The sequence below is a fragment of the Crinia signifera genome, chromosome 5, assembly GCF_055691185.1.
Source record: "Crinia signifera chromosome 5, ASM5569118v1, whole genome shotgun sequence".
NCBI lineage: Eukaryota > Metazoa > Chordata > Amphibia > Anura > Myobatrachidae > Crinia > Crinia signifera.
Genome location: NC_139221.1, coordinates 17,558,024 through 17,579,438, shown reverse-complemented (window position 1 = coordinate 17,579,438; position 21,415 = coordinate 17,558,024). Strand labels below are relative to the sequence as shown.

Below are 21,415 nucleotides of genomic sequence, written 5' to 3'. Positions count from 1 at the left end.
CTGTCGATCAGCATAATGCAATTGTTGCTCTGATCAGATGGCCATTTACTTTTTAAGCACCCAAATAGTTGAGATTTAGTCATGAATAGTGGCTTATTCCATTAAATTCCTTTTTAATGCGCCAAACTCCCGTATGGGTTCCTAAACCATGGACGTTTCACTCTTCTTGATGCCTCAGGAGGCAGCCGTAATAAATCTCTCTACTGTGGCTAACAGGCACCTGAACGGATCAATCATCGAGTTTCTCCATTTTGTGCCTCTTTAGCCGAAGGGAATCCATTGAATCGCCCTTTATAGTATCTTCATAAGTATGGTGTTCAAAGTCAACGTAGGCTGTTTTTGTGTTCTATGGATGACTTCTCACTATACAAACTGTTAAATTAATTGAATCATCCTAAGCTACTGCCTAAGGTTCTCCAGTATGCTTTGTCTCCCTAAACTAGAGTAAATTCTTTATGTATTATGAAAGGGTTGATCTAGGCTTCAGTGTGAAGTCCGTAAATCCTAATTGGCTACATGGATGTCCCTAATGCTGCTTTCAGACCGCAAAACTGGCTTTGATCAGGTATTTTTAAACGTTTCTAAAAAGGGGGCTGCCAGCTTAAACCACTTTCACACCGCATGTCTTTAAACGGTATTTCAATGCCGTTTTTGTCCCTTCACAACACTGAACCCGTTTTTACCCATAGAAAACAGTGCATGAAAAAAAAACGGGTCTGAAATGAGTAGGGCCCTGCTTTATTATCGTTTAGAAATACAAGTTCAATAGAACCGGTAAATTCACTCTGCACCTTTCAGACTGCACAAATTACCATTTAAAACGGTCAAAAAACTGCAAAATAACGGGTAGGTGTGTTTATTAAATTCTGATTACTGCCATAACTTGCTTGGAAGTACATCATATTATGGTACTTGAGTAAATTATTTTAGCTGATTATTTATTATTTAAAAATTTACATCTTTTGTTCCGCTGCATTTCCGTGAATTATTGTTGCAATTTCGGGAGTTCTTTGTATATACTCTGGTTCTTTTGAAGCTTACTGGATGTTCAATAGCAGATACAGTCACTGTCCATGAAATATGGTAGAGGATTTTATTTCAAATTTCGAGATAGATCTGTTTTCTTTATAGAGAAAAAAAAAAGCTCTCAACTCCCAGGGATAACTCTCTTTATGTGTCGTGCAATTTGTCCTGCAGTAAATTGTCTTCTAGCGCCAGTATTACTTAACTATATAGCTTTGACTTGGTTGCGGATTGGGTCTTTAATTTAAATGTTCCACAAATGTGCTTTTATTTACGTAATATGTCTGCTTGAAAAATGATTGTGTTAATCTTTTCCAGGAAAAAAGTTCTCTAATATGAAATGCATGTCTAACTTTTTAGCTATGCGATAAATACTGGAAGGCCCAAGATGTCATCTGCAGTGATTAGACATCTCCGTAACCGAGAAAATTTCAGTACATTGTCCGGTTTTGTTCAGCCAATAATTGAAGTCCTATTTAATGACTATATTTTTTGTATTAAATCTAATCTTGTAATTTAAAACAAAATACGCATAAGACCAGACTTGGCCGACTATGTTATCTTTCCACCATTCAAATCCGAGCATATTGCAAACTCAACGGCCGTTGTTGCCCAGGTGATCTGGAAATATACTTTGCTGATCTGATTAATTCTGCAATTTCCAGTCATTACCTCGTGTCATGGAACATATAACTCTGCCCGTGTAGACTTGTTCCTGTGCTGTATAAAGAGGTCTTGGGTTTTGCCAATATTTATGTGTCTTGTATCGCTTACATTGGGCCAAATCCTATCACAGCCGCCCACTCCTGAGCAGGCAATGCCCACCTGCCAAATGCCTGAAACAAGGGCGTGGCCGCGAGATACAGCCGGGAGCTCGACAATCCACAGCTGTTCTAGTCAGAATGGCCCGACTCCTTCTAAAGTCGGTCCGTTCTGCGGAGATGCCTGTTCAATGATGTCTGTTATTTCCTCTGTCGGAAATAGCGGCAGGGGATTGAAGTCTTTGGTAAAGTCCTTGTAGTTAAGTCCTATCTTTTCCACTTTAGATTCTAGATTGTAGCAAGTGTCACATACTTTAATTGTGGAATCACTTCCTATGAAAAAAATGCCCATTTTAATGATACATAGACAAGAACTTGTCAATGGGCTTACTCGCCATGGTCTAATCATAGAGTTCCCTCCTTCTTCCTCTTACTTTCTAGGGATGTCACCAATTGTCATAGTCAATATCTACTCACATTTTTAAACCTGCAACTTGAATAACCCTAACATCTGGGGCATACCAGAATTTTGTTGGCTCCATAGCAATGTATTGAAGGGGCCCCTGCCCCACCGGTCAAATTCTGCTGGTGAAACCTTCAACTTTTTTTGAAGCCAATCGTTATGTTGCTTTCGTTCATCCCTATGTCCAGACATTTAAATATTGACACAGTGGGCAATTTTTTTTTTTAAAGGGGCAACCTTTTACAAGGCATGGTTTTGCCTTGTTAATGATTGCTTCTTTAAAATAACGTCCGAGATTGTCTGGCATCCCGCATGTCTGGTAATCTTAGATTTAACGAAATCCAACGTAGTATATTGTTTTAATAAATTATTATTGGATATTGTGAGTGTCTCTGTTATGTGACTTAAATAAAAAAACAAAGATGTATCATCTTCCATAGCACAGATTATTTTACGTTTGACACCAATTTATACACAGTTGTCATCCTTTTGTATGTATGTTAGCAGTGTAGCAGAGTGATGATTGTTTTGCATGGAGAACCCGACACCACCTCTCATAAAAATATTACAAACATGGTTTAATAGTTAATTATTTACGAAGAGTTCAAGCACGTGTCATATCAGAGATCCACCCTTGAGGTGTAACTGTATCAGACCCTATTAATCCAATAATAAACTTTTAGATTGTTAGTAATAGATTACAAGATGTAAGCCTACGCTGTATATGTTTTACTAGTCTTGCTTGGAGAGGTTTAGTAGATGTTGTAGGATTTTTCAAGTGTAACATAATATTACTTACAACATATCTTATAGAATGCATAATAATGGGGGTAATTCAGGTAACCCAATAGCTATTCCAACCATAGCCCCTACGTGCTTGAACCTTTTGAAAAAAACTACTGTTCTTCATGTTCATTTCTCATGGCTAAAGGCCCTCATACACTTATCCGACTTGTCCTAAGGACGAGTCGGACCAAATTTCTCCCTAAACTCCCACATACGATTTGGCACTTGATGTGCCATTTTTAAATTAATACTCCTGGGGAGCTGAAGGCAGGAGGCAGTAGAATTAAAAAAAAAAAAAAAAAAAACACACACATTTTAAAGAATGGACGGCTGCTGATTGGCTGAGAGACCTCTGTCAGCCAATTGGCAGCCACCCATTCTTTTGAATGTTTTTTTTTTTTAATTCTACTGCCACCAGCCGGGGGTGCAGAGCTGGGAGAGCGTCTCTCCTGCATGGCGCTTCCTCGCTCGGGGATAAAATACGATACATCGCCAGTGTTAAAAAGCACCCACAGTGTGCTGCTGACGGCTGCACATACGATTTATCTTATGTGCAGCCCGTCCAACCTCTGACTCTGATTCGATGCGCATTGGATCGGATGTCAGACACTGTGTGAAAACAAGCCCAAATAGGACAAGTGTATGGGATCCTTAACACAGATTTTATTGATCAAGTTTTGGGTCAGTGGACTCTCCTGGAATGAGCTGTAGCTAATAATTTTCTCAAATCTCTCATGGTAGCTTATTCATACATATTTTTCCCGCTTTTTTCTTAGATATGGTCCGGAAAAAGAATCCCCCTCTGAGAAACATTGCAGGCGAAGGTGAAGCACAGATACTTGAGTCTGTTGCATCCGAGAGAGAAGATATTTTACGGAACACGGAATTTCCCACTGATCCGATGCAAGAAAATAGTGAACAGTCTAATTCTGCGGAAAACAACAGTGAGGAACAGGGTTTCCATGATCAAGAACCTTCGTCCAGCTTTAAAAAGGACACTGAGAGTGTGGGAATTAACGAGAGAGGTGTGTATAACTTAAGCCACCTAAAGGGCAGAAACGTTTCCTATGATGAGGTGACAGAGAGAAATATGTTGACCTTGTCTTCTGGCGATTCTAGGGCTGTTTTTGAGCCCTTAAAGTCGCCTATTAGGTCAGAAACTGATGATACGCAAGACTTGGTCTCTGCTGCATCTGGGGATGCTTTGGAGACAAGAGAAGACAATATGTCGCCAAAGGCAGCAGACCTCACGATGCAAAGTGTTAAAGTAGACTGTCAGAACTCTAGTCCAGCCTCGGTGGCCTCTGAAAACCTACAAGTGCCTTTTGACGGGAGTTCAGGGCTGAATAAATCCCACACAGTTGTGTTGGTCAATGAAAATTCTGAATCGGCTCCTTTATCTCCAGAGCTTCAGGATTTCAAATGCAACATCTGTGGGTATGGATACTATGGGAATGACCCCACAGATCTCATCAAACACTTTCGCAAATACCACCTTGGGCTACACAACCGTACCAGGCAAGACGTTGAACTTGACACCAAAATCTTGGCACTTCACAACATGGTACAGTTCAGCCAATCCAAAGATTTCCACAAGGTGAATCGTTCTGTACTTTCAGGTGTCTTACAGGACATGAACTCTCAAAGGCCTGTTTTACTGAATGGAACATACGATGTGCAGGTTAGTGCCTTTTGTTCAATTCCTAGAACTCGTCTGTTATACCTAACTTGTAATAAGTACACAGGCCAAATCAATAGGTGGGCTGACATTGGATATTGTTACCCCAGTACTCAGGGTCCACAGGCCATTTCACGCAAAAAATATTCATGTTCTAGACCAGGGATGGGGACCCTTCAGCCCTCCAGCTCTATCTGAACTACACATCCCAGGATGCCCTGCTACCGTTTTGCTATTTGGCCATGCAAAAACTGTTGCAGGGCATGCTGGGATATGTAGTTCAACAACAGCTGAAGGGAAGAAGGTTCCCCATCCCTGTTTTAGACCATGCAAAATAAATAATGGATGGTATCCATTGTGGTCTTTGTAAAACCATATTTTTCCGGTTTTAATGTGAATAAGTATTCATAAACACCTGAAACAACCGTAGCCATTTGGCTTCTTTATTTTCCCTTTACCAGCATGTTTCACTTTATTGCTTTGTGACATTGACTTTTAGTGTTCATTGTAGCACCCTGCCCCTCTGACAACCCATGCAGTTCCTCTTTCCTATGTTGGGGGTCGCTCTCTGCTCTGGTGCTTTTATAACACTTTGGTCTGCATCTCAGTGCTGAGATACAGGCCAGAGAGTGCTAGAAGCATCAGGAGCAGGGTGCTAGAATGAACACTAATGGAATTTCAGAACTGGCCATCTTTGCCTATGGTCAACTAAAGTCACATTTTTATGCATTTTTCAGATTTTGTGTACATACTGTAGGTATCTCATATTGATTGGTAGGCATTGTCCACATTCCCCTAAACTTCCAGCCAATGTAATCACACACGTGTGTGTGTGTGTGTGTGTGTGTGTGTGTGTATATATATATATATGTGTGTATATATATATATATATATATATATATATATATATATATGTGTGTGTATATATATATATATATATATATATATATATATATATATATATAAGCAGGGGTACCCCCCTTCCCAAGGCTGAGAAGGCGGAATTAGGCGGCACTCACAGGGCTTGTAGAAAAAATGCAAAAGGATTTATTGAATGTGCATCATAAGATTGTCCAATAATCTACGTTTCGAGGCATTCGCCTCTTCCTCAGGACGGACAAAAAGGAAATAAGTGCAAGTGCTGTGTAGAACAAACAAGACAGTGAGCTTACTTACGTTTAAATAGCCGATGTGTGTGTCTTCCTCCTGGTCTCCCGGTGCCTGCGCGCGGTACTTCCGGGTATCGGGCGTTGCGTCTCCTGGGAGTGACGCTGACAGCGCCGTGATGACGCGCGTCCACCTCCGTCAGCAGCCCCGATTGTTGCTTGGCAACCCACGGCGTCCCTTCACGCTGGCCATACGGGATTCCTGGGGGGAGATTTGAAAAACAATAAGACCAACTGGAAAAGTCTAGTTGGATGGTGTGTATGTGAAACTGAAAATTGAATACATATAAACATTTGTGTAAAACATCGGGCTATTTTTGTTGGCAGTGTATACATAAAATCATACAGATATAGTAGTGTGCCTGGAGCACTTAGACAAGCATGATAGCGTGTATATCTTGTTATCACATTTATAATGCTTTCTATTGGATATGTTGTGTCAACTATAGGTGCACAACAATCAACACATCTGGGTCAATGTCTTTCTTACAAAATGGAATAAATGTTCATCTTTTATAGCTTATTTTGATTCATGAAATATCTCGTTTTAGCTATTTGTTAGCGTGAGAATTTTCTTATTTTTTTAATTTATAAATTTTTTAAAGGATGGTCTGTAACTTGATACAGCTGCAATAGGAATAGTCGATTGTTTTTGAAGATTGTAATTCTTTGTATATCATAGAAAGACGCTCCAAGAAATGGTCTCATTTAGGCCATTGGGGGCCAAGGTGTTCAGTTTATGGATCCATTCCGTTTCTTTACGGTTCAATAATTTTTGTCTGTCTCCACCTCTTTTTAGTGGTGGGACATGATCTATTATTTTGCTTCTGAACTGTGTTAGTGAATGTCCATAGGCTTTAAAGTGCCGTGCCACCGGCACTTTAAAGCCTATGGACATTCACTAACACAGTTCAGAAGCAAAATAATAGATCATGTCCCACCACTAAAAAGAGGTGGAGACAGACAAAAATTATTGAACCGTAAAGAAACGGAATGGATCCATAAACTGAACACCTTGGCCCCCAATGGCCTAAATGAGACCATTTCTTGGAGCGTCTTTCTATGATATACAAAGAATTACAATCTTCAAAAACAATCGACTATTCCTATTGCAGCTGTATCAAGTTACAGACCATCCTTTAAAAAATTTATAAATTAAAAAAATAAGAAAATTCTCACGCTAACAAATAGCTAAAACGAGATATTTCATGAATCAAAATAAGCTATAAAAGATGAACATTTATTCCATTTTGTAAGAAAGACATTGACCCAGATGTGTTGATTGTTGTGCACCTATAGTTGACACAACATATCCAATAGAAAGCATTATAAATGTGATAACAAGATATACACGCTATCATGCTTGTCTAAGTGCTCCAGGCACACTACTATATCTGTATGATTTTATGTATACACTGCCAACAAAAATAGCCCGATGTTTTACACAAATGTTTATATGTATTCAATTTTCAGTTTCACATACACACCATCCAACTAGACTTTTCCAGTTGGTCTTATTGTTTTTCAAATCTCCCCCCAGGAATCCCGTATGGCCAGCGTGAAGGGACGCCGTGGGTTGCCAAGCAACAATCGGGGCTGCTGACGGAGGTGGACGCGCGTCATCACGGCGCTGTCAGCGTCACTCCCAGGAGACGCAACGCCCGATACCCGGAAGTACCGCGCGCAGGCACCGGGAGACCAGGAGGAAGACACACACATCGGCTATTTAAACGTAAGTAAGCTCACTGTCTTGTTTGTTCTACACAGCACTTGCACTTATTTCCTTTTTGTCCGTCCTGAGGAAGAGGCGAATGCCTCGAAACGTAGATTATTGGACAATCTTATGATGCACATTCAATAAATCCTTTTGCATTTTTTCTACAAGCCCTGTGAGTGCCGCCTAATTCCGCCTTCTCAGCCTTGGGAAGGGGGGTACCCCTGCTTATATTAAAGTCCCAGGAGGGCAACCAGGCAGCCGACTGTATTCTTCAGAGTGCCGGGTTATACAGACATATATATATATATATATATATATATATATATATATATATATATATATATATATATATATATATATATATATATATATATATATATATATATATATATATATATATATATATATATATATATATATATATATATATATATATATATATATATATATATATATACCGGCAGATGCTCAATTAGTTTAGTGATATCAATCAGGTGTGTGAAAGGGTGGGGTAATCTTGAGCAAGAAAAAAAGCACATTTGGTTTCCCCCAGCACACTGAATGAGTAACCAGGATTTAAATCTACATGGTAATAGAATTCAGAGATCTTGGTTACATATATTGGCAAATATATGGAAAGCCCCCAAGCGAATCGTCAAGGTTTCTCTGAGTAGTGAGGTCGCTATTACTATATCTAAGTACAGGGTGGGGCACCCCAAAAATCAGCATAAGCCAGAAAGCCCAGAGCAGCACACCAGTGAGAAAACTAAGGTGTTAATATCTGTTAGTGTTTAAGAAGCCAGAGCTATGTACAAAAAGGGATACAAATGTGATGAATGGAATTGTTTGTAAAAGAAAAGTGTTACTGTACATAGAATGTACACATCAAAGCCACCCAGCCACACCGATCCAGGGACACCACACCCCAAACCCATCTTAACCCCAGTGTGGTTACTATAATTAACTAGTATAGAGCCACATGAAAATGGCTCAAACTTAAATCTATCTAAGCTCAGAGTATTGTGTTTACTACTGGAGCTGGGGTTGGAGGCTCGATTTGTTTACAGTCATAGAAAGATGTAGAGTAATGCCTGCAGCGGATTGGTTAAGTTGTAGAGGCTGACCAATTAGGTGCTACCTGCACAGCTACTTTATGAACATCTGTAATCAACAGTCGCACTGAGCAGGTCTCAAAATTTTAGTCCTTCAAGGGGTGCCGGATGACTGACGGGACAGTTGGGATTCCGACAGTCATTACACCGACTTCTGAATCCCAACTGTTTAAAACCCAGGCAGTTGGGATCCTGATGGACAGGGGCTAGAATAGGTGGCGGACGCAGCAAGTCAACAAGTGGCTTTGATGCGCTAGCCCCGTTGTCTGAGTATCGGCAGTCGGGATTCCGATGTCGGGCTAATGACTCTCGGAATCACGACTGTCAGTGTGTTATACCACACCCCCTTCAAGTACCGGCAGAAGCACATATTTTTGGTCTTTTCTCTCCATGGAAACAAGTGAAATCATTGAATTAAAAATGTATTTTACATGGGCATTATTTATGTAAGTGACTTGTCAATAATGGTTTTAGGATCAGTGATTAGGAACCTGACTTTGATCTCTTGCAGCAGGATAATTGTAGATTGGATTGGATGTCAAAACGCATATAATTTAGGTCTATTTCTCATTCCGATCCATCGGAATTGGGTAAAATCGGACTAGTATTATTCAGGAAGTCTAGTGGATTTCAGTGTCAATATTCTGCCGCAGATCTTTTACTTGATGTTACTTGCATCAGAACAATGTGGTGCAAGTAGAATTTCGGTAAATGGTGTATCACTGGATAATCACTGATAATTATCAGTAAAGTTCCACCTGAGGATGCTTTTAAATGGAATGCCATTCCTCCTACAGTGCAGAATATAAAGATGGCTGCTGTGTTCTATAGGAACGCTAATAGATGTACAATCCTTAAGCCGTAATTAAGAGTCAAATTAAGCCAGGCTATTTTAAACGCAGGCCTCCTGCTGTTCTACCAGCTGGAATATTCCCTGGACAAAAATACTTGTCAGACGGACACTAGTCAGCCTTCTAAGGCAGTCAGCCGTGTCCTCTGCAAGGGGACTTCTGTTCTCTTAATATATCAAACGCAGTCCTGCCTTCTGCTGCGGCGGAGGAACTACAAGTCCCAGCAGACGCTCGGTACACAGTCAGTCGGTGTAAAACACCGAACAGGACTTTTGTGCATAAAACCAAAAGTTTCATCCTCCGCTTTCATTTTAAATAATACTTATTCATAATGCCAATGCAGAATTAATATATTAGGGGGCTTTGCTCATAAGATGAGTTTATGCAGATCATTTCTTATGATGAATGAATTATGCATGCTCAGAAAATTGAGAAACTCCTGTAAAGCTGAATTATCGTCATCTGATTCCAGACAGGCTGCTATGGTCCGTGAGCACGTAGATGAGAGGTTTGTCTGCCGGAAAACTTCATACTTCTTTGCGTGTGCTATGCGCACTTTCCAAATTGATTTCCCAGTCCATATATATGTGTTAAAGGGGGGAACGTAAGCTCCTGTGCATTCTTTGTACACTTTCTATATTAGCATTTATCAGTTTTCTACAAGGGGGCCTATGCAGGAGCACCGACAGCGCCGCCAGGCCCTGAAAAAAAATCAAACAAACTTTAGCAGGGGTTGCGGGCGGGTGGCCGACCAGCGGGCTTCGGCTGCATCTTCCGCTTTTCCCTGCTCAGCACACGGCCACGGAGAGAGCTAGTGCTACAGAAGCTTGAACTCTATACTGAGGCTGCCTGGTTAGCTGCAGTGGGGGAGGGGGGAAGTAGGTCCTGAGCCCCCACAGCAGACTTGGGCCCTATTAAAAAGAATCCGCACCCTCTCGGTGCCACTGAGCCTATGTTTCAAAGCTTGGCGAGCACGAAAGTAGCAACCAATTCAATTTTAAGGACATTGTACAAAAGTTGACTGGTACTTTATCTCTCTCTGAGCTTTAATGCATATGCCCCTATATCTTTCGAAACAAAGAAATTTGGGTACAGCTCTCACTCATGGTTGATGGCAATGCATGAACCCTTTGAGCGTCAATGTTGCTGTGATAGATGTGTAAATATCGGCTAAAAATAAAGTGTCCAACATACATTGCCCTGTGGCTAAATGTTTCACCAGCAACTGTGATTGGCAGTCAGAAACAGTGGCTTTTCCATAGACGGCCCACCTCTGGATCCGCCACTGGTTGAAAACATCTTGCTTATTTTGGGATGTTAAACATCTAAAGTAGATCTAGTAGGAGTCCTCGTTTTATTTTTGGGTAGAAATCGTACAGTTTTCCTTGTATCCTAGAATGTGATTTACATTATGTAGAACAGATTTGTTGTTTTGCCCTTATAATCCTCAAATTATCACAAATTTAAGATTCCGTTAAATCAAATTCACAGATCAATGTAGCTGCAGATAACCATTATGTGCCCTCCCCCCCCCCCCCCCCCCCCAAAGTATTCAAATCTTTATGGTCATTTTTTTTTCTTGCTTTTATAATTTGTCAGACCTTTTGACTTCTCATCTTCCAATACGCTTCAATTAACCTGAGTGATTAGTACATGGGATAAACTAACAAATAGCAGATAAGAAGAGCCTAGAGAGATTGAGTCCGTAATCGCAGAACACTTAACCATGATAAGGTTTATCAGTCTAACAAATTAGCTGTGTAAACAGACCTGTTGTATAGAACAAAGGGAAAATCTCTGTATCAAGGTCTAACTGGGAAACTTTACAGTTATTAGAACTATTTCGGTACTTATATGTTAGTTGGGCGCCCACTAAGCTATTTGCTTAGTTTTAAGTATCCCCTCGCGGGGATCGCTGCGCTCGCCACGCTTCGGGCTCGGTGGTTCGCTGCGCTCGCCACACTATATAAAATCAACTCCACGCGGACATGGATAGTGGGGGTATGAGCGTACTAACTATAGTGGGCGCCCAACTAACATATAAGTACCATTTCATTTGTGCTGTAACATAATGGATGGCTGGGTATTTTGCCCAACTTTTTTTTTCTGTATATTCTTGCCACAAGTTAGATTTTAACATTAATTTGATATATTTGTAGGGCACAATATAGAACCCACAATATTCTCAACAGAATAGTGTGTTTTCAATGGCCAACTGGAGAGTTCAAGACTAAAGGCCCCCATACACTAGGGCGACTTGTCCTTAGGACAAGTCGCCCCCGACTTCCCCCTGAGCTTCCCCGGCTGCTCCCCGGGGGAGCTTGATTAGATTGGCACTTGATGTGCCATTTTTTACATGTGATAAATCGTCTCGATTTATCACATGTAAAAAACCCGGGGAGCAGGGGGGGGGGCTACAGAGCAGGGCTGCTGGTGGGAGCAGGGGGGGCTGGGGACGCTGCGGGGGACACAAGCGGCATAAAGCCAGGCAGAGGGAGCCGGGAGCTGTCAGTGCTAGAAAAAAAAGCCTATACAATGAATGGGCAGACTGTGATTGGCTGAGCGCTCTCTCAGCCAATTGCTGACTGGCTGAGAGCGCTCAGCCAATCACAGGCCGCCCATTCATTGTATGGGCTTTTTTTAAAATTCAGTACTGACAGCTCCCGGCTCCCCCTGCCCGGCTCTATGCCGCCTGTGTCCCCCGCAGCGTCCCCAGCCCCCCTGCTCCCTCCACCACCGCGCCGCCCAACTAGGTCCCAAGTCGGGTGGTCGGACGTGCAGCAGGTCCGACCACCCGACGCAGATCCGATGCGCACGGGACCGCGCATCAGATCTTAGGGGACATCAAAACTAGCCGATTTTGGTCCGATTTCGGCCAGATCCGACTGATCTGGCCGAAATCGTACCAAAATCGGCTAGTGTATGGGGGCCTTTACTCTATAGGCCCCTATACATCAGAAAGATATTGTACCCAATCGTACAATCTCAACTGGTTGTATGACAGATTGTATGACAGATTGTGAGTACATTGTGTGTCCAAAAACCACCAACGACTTCCGGGGAGTTGAAGGGAAAGTTGGACACAATCATGATTGTACAGGTCTTTCTTATGTATGGCCATTTTTTAATTGTAACAAAGGAATACAGGAACCTTGCCTAATTTCCCGAGGGGCAAGGAGTTCCAAACGATTTTCAGGAGCTTCCTGCCCATTCCGGGAGAGTAGGCAGAGAGTATGCTTTTACCTGCTCAGATCTCCTTTAAAAAATTATATAAATCCTCACACCTGGCATACGTACATTAAAAGGTTGAGTCTCCCATATAAAAAATTCCAGACTATGGGCGGTATTCAATGAGCCTGATTCGCCATGTTTTTATGGCGAATTTGTGCTGTTTGGCGAATTTCTGACTAAAACGGTGAATCACCCTATTCAATGAGCAGATGGCGAATACATTTGAAGGTTTTTTTCACCATGATTCACCGAGTAGCAATCGCTATCTTTTTATGGTGAAGTGGAATGTGAACTTTTAAAATAAAGTGTTATGTTTTTTACATTTTTTTTTTTTTAACACAGCAGCCAGCAGGGGGCGCCGGAGCTGAGCCGCTCATTACATATTCATATATTCACTGCACACGATCGTTACGATCGTGTGTAGTGAATATACGCTCCCCTGCTGGCACCCCCGGGGGGCAGCCTGTGCTGCCTGGCACCCGGGGAGCCCACCTAACCCCCACAAACGTTCTGGGCTAGGCAGAGAGACTTCCATCTCTCTGCCTGGCACCGTCCTCAGGCTCCCTGCGGCAATCGCCGCAGGAGCTCATATTCGCCAGTCAGGGGAGCGAGCCCCTGACACGTTGAATACCGGAGCCCGCCGGCTCCGGAACGTGGCGAATGTGCGGCGAATGTGCAGCGAATCCTAAAAAGGATTCGCTGCACCTCGCAGGTATTCTCATTGAATACCGCCCTATGACATTTTTCCGAAAAACTGAAATTTTTGAGTTTGACTGAAATAGTGATACCTTTGCTTAATGCTCACAATTATTTTAAATATTGTATAAAATGACCTTTTAGGATGTGGGCATAAGGTTTATATTACACCTCAATGAATTTTGTTTCATGTACAAAGTTTACAAATATTGTACAGTATAATATTACCTTCAAGCTATGTGTATAAGGAGTATATGAAACATACATATATTCTGTGTTTAAACTTGGGCCCCATCCCAATGATATCTGGTACGGTATATAAATATACTATAATAAGGAAAGATTTGATATCCAAAATACTTCTGGTCTCCAGAATTTTAGATACTGTATCGGAGACACGACCTCTAGGTCTACAAAAATTATTAGTTATAAACAAAAAGTTAGTATAGTCTACCTCCTAAAACACGTGCTAAACTCCCAACATTGTTTTATACAAGCTGCTCGCACTCTATCCGTACGTGGCCATGATCAGCGATTTGTCTGCCAACGTTTGTTTATAGAAGAATGCATGTATTCATTATAGATTTACTGCCTTTGATCTGAATTAATTGAACTCTTTAAGCTAGAAATTTGAGTCGAATTTAAACACATGCACAGCTATTTTTTGTGTCCTTCCAACTTGGATGTGATAAAAATGACTGAGCTGTTCTGTGCTTCTAAAATGCTGAAATTATTATTTTATTTTTTGCTAATTTAAGACCGTTTCATATTATCCTGTTCTGCTTTTTGTAATTTTCCTGCCATGAGTTCCCAAAGTCTTTGCGTTTCTTGATATAAATCGAATCCGTTTGCTGTTATTTCCCATTGTAGCATTCCACTTAGCTTATTAACAGTTGCCGTAGTTTTGCCAGTCCTATTAAATTTGTCTTTAAATGTGTCTGGAAGAATCCTTTATTTTTAAAACTATAATGCACAAAAAATCTTAAATCTTTAATATACACACACATATTAACAAACCTGTGTAAAAACGGAGCCGTTGTTGTTGTTGTTCTTTTGATATGGCGCTTTTTCTCCAATAGGACTCAAGCCGCTTAATATATGTTTACGGAAAAAAGTATTCAGAAAAGTAGATTCCTCTTCACCCACATTGTTCAATGATATGAAGTTTTTGACTAATTTTGGAGATACAACCTGTGTTGTGCGGCAGCACGGATGGTGTAATGGTTCACGTTAATGCCTCACAGCACTGAGAGGTCATGGGTTCGATTCCCACCATGGCCCTAACTGTGCAGAGTTTGTATATTCTCCCAGTGTATGCGTGTGGTAAGGAATATAGATTGTAAGCTCCACTGGGGCAGGGACTGATGTGAATGTTCAAATGTTCTCTGAAAATGCTGTGGAATATGTGGTATTGTACCCATACCTTGCCTGAACTTGATTCTTTCCAACTTATACTCATGCGAAAAACAATCTGACATTATTGTTATATATTAGGATAGAATCTATATACATTATGCTGAAAGCCTAAAAGTTGCATCCCTCGCTATTTTGCCCCATGTGTTTAGCAGGTCTTAAGACTGATAGTAGAGCTTGGCAGTGGTCCAAATTTTCTTTAGAATGTAACTTCCGAGGTACAATCCTGTATAGCCCCGGCGGCTGTTCTGTGAATGGCGCTGTATTGACATAATTGATTGGTAACCTAAATTGGTGCGTTGGATCTCACAGAAAGGGAATGACAAAAGAATTCATTGTGTAACATCCCGTGAGTGTGACTGAGCCTCACCTAGGCATTACGATCAATAATTCCTATGGGAAGCGCCGTAAGCTCTCATTGCTCTGCGGTAAATTCCTACGCTATACCCAAGTCATACGACTTCCTTTTCCAAGACCGCACAATCGTATTTCAGTGCTTTTTTAGACTAATTAAAAGAGAACACGGAAACCTGGAAAAACTTAAAAGTAATTGAAAATACATCATATTGAAACAATTTTTATTAAGGAATATGTTGGGTTTTTTTGTAATTAAATCTGATTAAGCCAGTCGTCCAGACACACTTTTCAGGTTTTTTCTCTTTTCTGTGATTAAACGTATAAAGGGTCTTTGTTTTATGTGTAATAAAAAATGGGATACATTTAAAATCTGTACTTACCCACTTCATTCTAGAAGTCTGAGGCGTGATTCCTCTGCTGTAGGAAAAACCCATAGCTTTTGTTTTTTCAATACAATTTGGTGGTGTTTTTTATTACGGTTTACTTTAGCTTATTGAAAAATTACATCTAGTAATTGCATCAGTGTGTTTTTTGTACGCCTGCACCTTTTGTAATTTAAAATTATTATTTTTTGGTATAATTCTGTAAATAGGATCTCAATAAAATACAGAATTGTGAAGGAGTCACTAATTATTGTATAAACTTGTAACTTTAGGTGAATATTGATCCCTTTCTTTCTGATTACTGAAACACTTTCAGTTGGTCAAATATCTTAAATTAGTCACTTTTTTATATTTTTTGACAAAATATTTTCTTTATTATTTATTTATCTATTTGTAGAGCACATTTTTGAGTTGCCAACAAATTTTAATTATTGTGGACTGAATTTTTTCTATTTTTTTTTTTATTATTATTATTTTTATTTCATGAATATTTGTAAGGATTTGGATGATAGGTATTAGTACGCAAGAAAGAAAATCCCCTGCCTGCCAAACGAAACATAAGCCTTCCTAGATAACGTCAGGTTTTCCGAGGTTAACCATACAAAAATTAATTTGTAGAAAATGTTTTATTGTAAGGACCATAGATGGTTGATCCGGCCCAAGAGTGTCACACATATATATATATATATATATATATATATAAAAATTCTTGAACAAAATAAAACAAGGAACAAAAAGGCTTTTTAAAAAAGTGAACTGATTTAAAATCTTCCATGGGTGGAACATAAATTGGATTCAGTATGAAATCCTGGCGGTCGGGATCCCGGCGTTTAAAATCCCGACGCCGGAATCCCGACCGCCGAAATCCCGACAAGGGGGGGACATGGATAGCCCCCCCCCCCCCCCCTTGTGGGCCCGCTGCGCTCGCTCGCGGGCCCGGTGCCTCGCTACGCTCGGCACGCTAATTTATTCTCCCTCTAGGGGTGTCATGGACACCCACGGAGGGAAAAAGTGTCGGGGTTTCGGCGGTCGGGATTCTGAACGCCGGTATCCCGACCGCCGGGATTTAAACTGCAACCCCGTAAATTGGGCCTTCTGGGGGAGATGTGTCAAGCAGGGAAAAGAGAGAAGGGCACGTGGCAAAGCTGCCTACAGCAACCAATTTGTTTCTACCTATCATTTTACTGAATGTACTTTATATATGCTACAGAGAAGCTGATTGGTTGCTGTGGGCAGCTTCTGCACTTGTCCCCTACTCCCAATGCTTGACACATCTCCCCTCTCTGTGTGTTTGAATCTCCCTTTTTAATGATTAGTTGATGTAGAAGACAAGTTAGCCAGATGTTTGAGATTCATTGTAAATATGGCATATGGCCTATTTCAGGGAGTGTCAATACTCCCATAGGAGTTGTGACCATACATGATCCATTCATCTTCTAGTTCATCCTTTTTGGTGAACTTGGGTATCTGCTTATTTGTATGTGCCCAGTAAGGGCTTCCCCACAAGATACAAGGCCAGAGGTGAAAATGCTTTGCAAATTTTTAATAGTTTATGTCTGGCATAAAATACAAACTAATATTAAGTTTGTATACATGTGAAGGACCTGGGGTCACCAGCAGCACAGAGAGCATTAGTAGATGGGTGATGCATTAGAGGAGGGCTCCATGTGACAAGAACAAGGAGGCATCAGGAAGTCACAGACTCAGGGTTATATAGTGGAATGAACAGGGTACCCAGCAGCACAGAATGGTGATTTGGTATATACCAGACTTGTATCCTCTTACCAAATTATGGTCCTTGCATGCACAAACTGGGAAGATTTGCTTTTTCTCTTTTAAGGGACTGCACTATTTATCCAGAGTTCCCAGAGTAAACTCATTGGTGTTCTAACACTGTCAGGTGGTCCAATGACGAATGTTCTAGTGCAAAGCAATAAATTATTAAAGCGGTTCCAGCTTAAATTTTACTGCCTTTATGACATCTTGCAGAATTTGCCTTAGGTTGCACATTTTATATGTTTCTGCACAACATTTTACTTCTACTTCAGAAGCAAAACCTCTGCGCTTAGGACACTCTATGTGGATAGACGTATTGTATTCTGCTTACTGTAGACGGCCCCCTGTGAAATGTTGACTGCATTAAGTGACTTAATAGTTAGGGCTTCTCCTTAAATTACATATGATTTATTGTCCCTCGTTAACTGTTCGTCCAGATTATTATTGTTCTTCCTCCTCTGTAGTCTATAATTATCTTGTTATCGAAGACGTTAAAATATATATGAAACTCGTTTCTGATCTCCTGTGTAGTTTCATGCCTTTGATGAAATTATTTAATATTTGCCATTTTACTATAATAGACAGACATTTTATTTTTTTCCCGTTCTTTTAATTTTTTTGACACGTGATCAAATTGAGACGTTGAATGAAACCGATAATACCCGCTGCGTTTCAGCAATAACAACTGCACTTGCATGTCATTTTAAGATGTCATAATATTTAGCGGTTTTAAAAGGCATTGGATTTTGTCTTTTAATCATGTGCATTAATAATTACGTGTTCTGCCACGCTGCGGTGCAGTCTGGATTTCTTTAATGTCCACTTGTAGCCTTTATCCTATCTTAATGGTGTATTCTGTTCTGTGTTATCTACTGTGACTAGACTATACAGGAAACCAAGAATATCTAGTCCTGTGTGTGTGTGTGTGAGGGGTCTCATTGCAGCTGAGGGGTCTCACGTGTGAAAGGATACTTTGCAACTGCATTCACTACACCAAATTATGATGTCGAATCAATGGTGAGGCATGTTTACATCACTGTTACTGCAAGTTTTGCACAAACGCAAGCACATTTGCACACACAGCTACTCACTAGTAAAATTAACCCCTTAATGCAACAATAAATGCACTGAGCAGAGAACAATTCGGAACGTGAAGTAAAAAGTTCAGTTGTGAATTATACATGTCCATAACTTTTTTTTTTTTTTTTGGTGCCCCTACATTTTTCACCTGTGGGCGGATGCCCTACTCTTTTTATTTAATCAGAATTACTGCTAGAAAAGGCCAACTGAAGTTGTGATCACACTTTATTACGTTATGGTATTGCTACCAATTCGGCCTGTTCTTCATCCATATGATGAGAGAATTAACATTGGTTGTAACTGATCCTTTTAAAGAACTGAAGAGTATTTTGGGACTTATTTAATAAAGTAGTGCGATGGGTGCAGGTAGGTTGTCATTGGTCATCTGTCATTTTGTTCTAGTGCAACAATATGTTTGTGCCCGAAGCGACATTTCTTAAAGTAAAACTCTTTTCATTTATTTGTTGGCAGCTTTTCCAAGCAATTTGAGTTCACTTATTGCCAACAATGAAATTAAACTTTAAACGGCGTGATTTTTAAAAGTACTAGCCAATCCGCTCCTGTGAATGTTCAAACACAGCTTGTAAAATGACAGAATATGATTGGTAATACAGTACTTTTTTCTTCTTCTTCCACATGTCTTTTGAAAGATTTGATGATCATTTGTAAAAGAATAATTGTCTAGTGATCATATCCAATTTGATATAGTAGATTTGGTATACTGCCCGAAGTGGTAGACGTGCAAGGTGGTGTGGAAATACTCGTGTGATGGCAGGAAGTAGCTTGGGGCTACTGCCTATGGAGCTTACTGGGACTTTCATGACCACATGAAGCCTTTGTAGGGGTAGGTTTGACAAGGGCTTAGCGGTGTGTGTTGGGAACCCAGCCAGTGGTGGCACAGTCCAAAATTCAAATAGAGGAGTCACACCAGCTGCCAAACATCATTGGCCAAGGCTCACTGGCAGTTGGCGTGGCTGCTATTTTTCAATTTTGCCTCACCCCTGGATTCGCCACTGGACCAGCATTGCTGCACCACACTCAACTTTGGCCTCATATCGACTGTAATGCCATCACTCAAAGTGTTATAGCCAAATGCAGTCGTTATTGTGGGGAGTTTTTTATTCTGGTTTAGCATGCTTTCATAAAATTATGCTGTTGTGGTATATAAAGCCCTCTCGTGGCATCCTCGGCAGTGTTTATTGTAAGATGTTTTAAACTTCAGCACATCCTGAATTCCGCAGATGTGTCATCTGTTGCAGTGGACAACCTGCTTTATAAATCACTTCCTCTTGTCATGACATTAATGCTCCCAGTTGAGAACCACCTTCTCTGTCAAAAGCAATCCATTTGGTTCGGTACTCCGAAAGTCGAGACGTAAATCTGTGTAAACAAAAAAAAAAAAGAAATCAACTGATGAGCACTCGGCACTTCCAATTATCCAAGCACTGTAAAGTTGACCCAAAGCCAATTTGAATAAAAATATTTAATAAAAAATGAGTGCCACACTGTAAAATGCCTATAGTTTTATTCCCATGCTGTCAACGTTAGATAATTTAATAAAAAAGTTTTCTCTGTCAAAGTTTGAATGAACGTAACGTTCATTCAAACTTTGACAGAGAAAACTTTTTATCAAAAGAAAAACAAAGAAAATATAAAATGTTGCACTTTAAAGCTAATGCTTAATATTCACAAGCTTAGCAGTAGACAAGTAATCTGCACTCAGACTGTAAGTACAAAAAAAAAAAAAAAAAGTCCCACTCCAGACATCCTGCTTTTTTCACATAGATGAGAGGTGATTTAGAACTTGACCTGCATGTGTGTGGCATTATTTGAGAGAAACAGGGAACATACCAGAGTCTACATGACGGCTCACTGATAACAGCCAGATGTAGAGGATACATAAAGGGGCCTTTCAGTGGTGGTATACAAAAATAAAAAGCACGTATTGTAAGGGAAAAACATGGTTCTAACTGGAACATGTTGGGTAAAAATAAGAAAAAAAAGTGTGGTAGTTAAATGGGTCAAGGTTAACCTTGTACATCCACTAAAGTAAACAGACCTCTTGATAGCTGGGTCCCAAGGCGTTCTTTTAAGATCGGTCTCCAGTTGTTAACTTTTTTTTACCGCTTTGTTATTAATAGTAAAGTTTATGTTTCGATAGAATGGATTGGACACTTTTCCTATGCAGTGTTTTCAGAAATAAAACAGATGTGTGAGCTATCTCTGTTTGAACTAATCGAAGTGGAAATAAAACAGCTGATGTTAGACTCTCTACTGTCTGCCAAAGTTTGGCCAGAAGAGAAGGGAGAGCATATTAAAAAAAAAAAAAAATCCAACGTCTCCCACCCCCAGAATAGTCCACAGCTTAGCTATCACAGACAAAAAGGACCTTGCATGCAGCAGAGAGATTATCTAGCCTAGATCTGCTTCATCACAGACTAGGAACATTTTCTTAAACTAAACACAAGTAATGTGAACACTCTGCTTCCAGAAAGCTTTTACGGTTTAAAAAAAAAAAAAATAGAGTAGAGCAGTAAGATCACCGTGAACACAAAGAAAGTTTTTGACCAGCTACAAAAAAAAAAGTTAGTCGAGATTTTCGTCTTTGGCCAAAGAGAAAGTTGGTTACTTCTTGCAACCTTTTTAAACTTTTTTTTATTTTATTTTTTAAATGTTTGTGTCCTCTACTAAATGTGAACCATGTTGCCTGTAGAAGACCAAATAGGCAATATGATGAATATATTGCCTGCTGCACTAAAAAATATATATTTCAAATTTCTAAGTAAAACTTGGAAAAAAAAATCATTCCTACCAACTGTTAAGCTTGTCACATATTATAGGCAACAGATGTTCTTGCAGGGTATGTGTGAAGGCAGCCCTTGTAATGTGTAAGTGGAATAATCCAAATGGTATTTAAGCATG

General features: G+C 40.2%; 1 protein-coding gene across 3 annotated transcripts in view; it reads left to right on the top strand.

Annotated features, from left to right (window-relative positions):
• TRPS1 (transcriptional repressor GATA binding 1) overlaps positions 1-21,415 on the top strand; it is a 210,470-nt gene that overhangs the window by 54,206 nt on the left and 134,849 nt on the right. For all 3 annotated transcript variants that reach the window (XM_083186718.1, XM_083186717.1, XM_083186719.1), the window contains exon 2: positions 3,810-4,714. In XM_083186718.1, coding sequence (XP_083042844.1) covers positions 3,812-4,714 — 903 coding nt within the window. In that variant the 5' untranslated portion in view covers positions 3,810-3,811. The remainder of the gene's footprint in view (positions 1-3,809; positions 4,715-21,415) is intronic.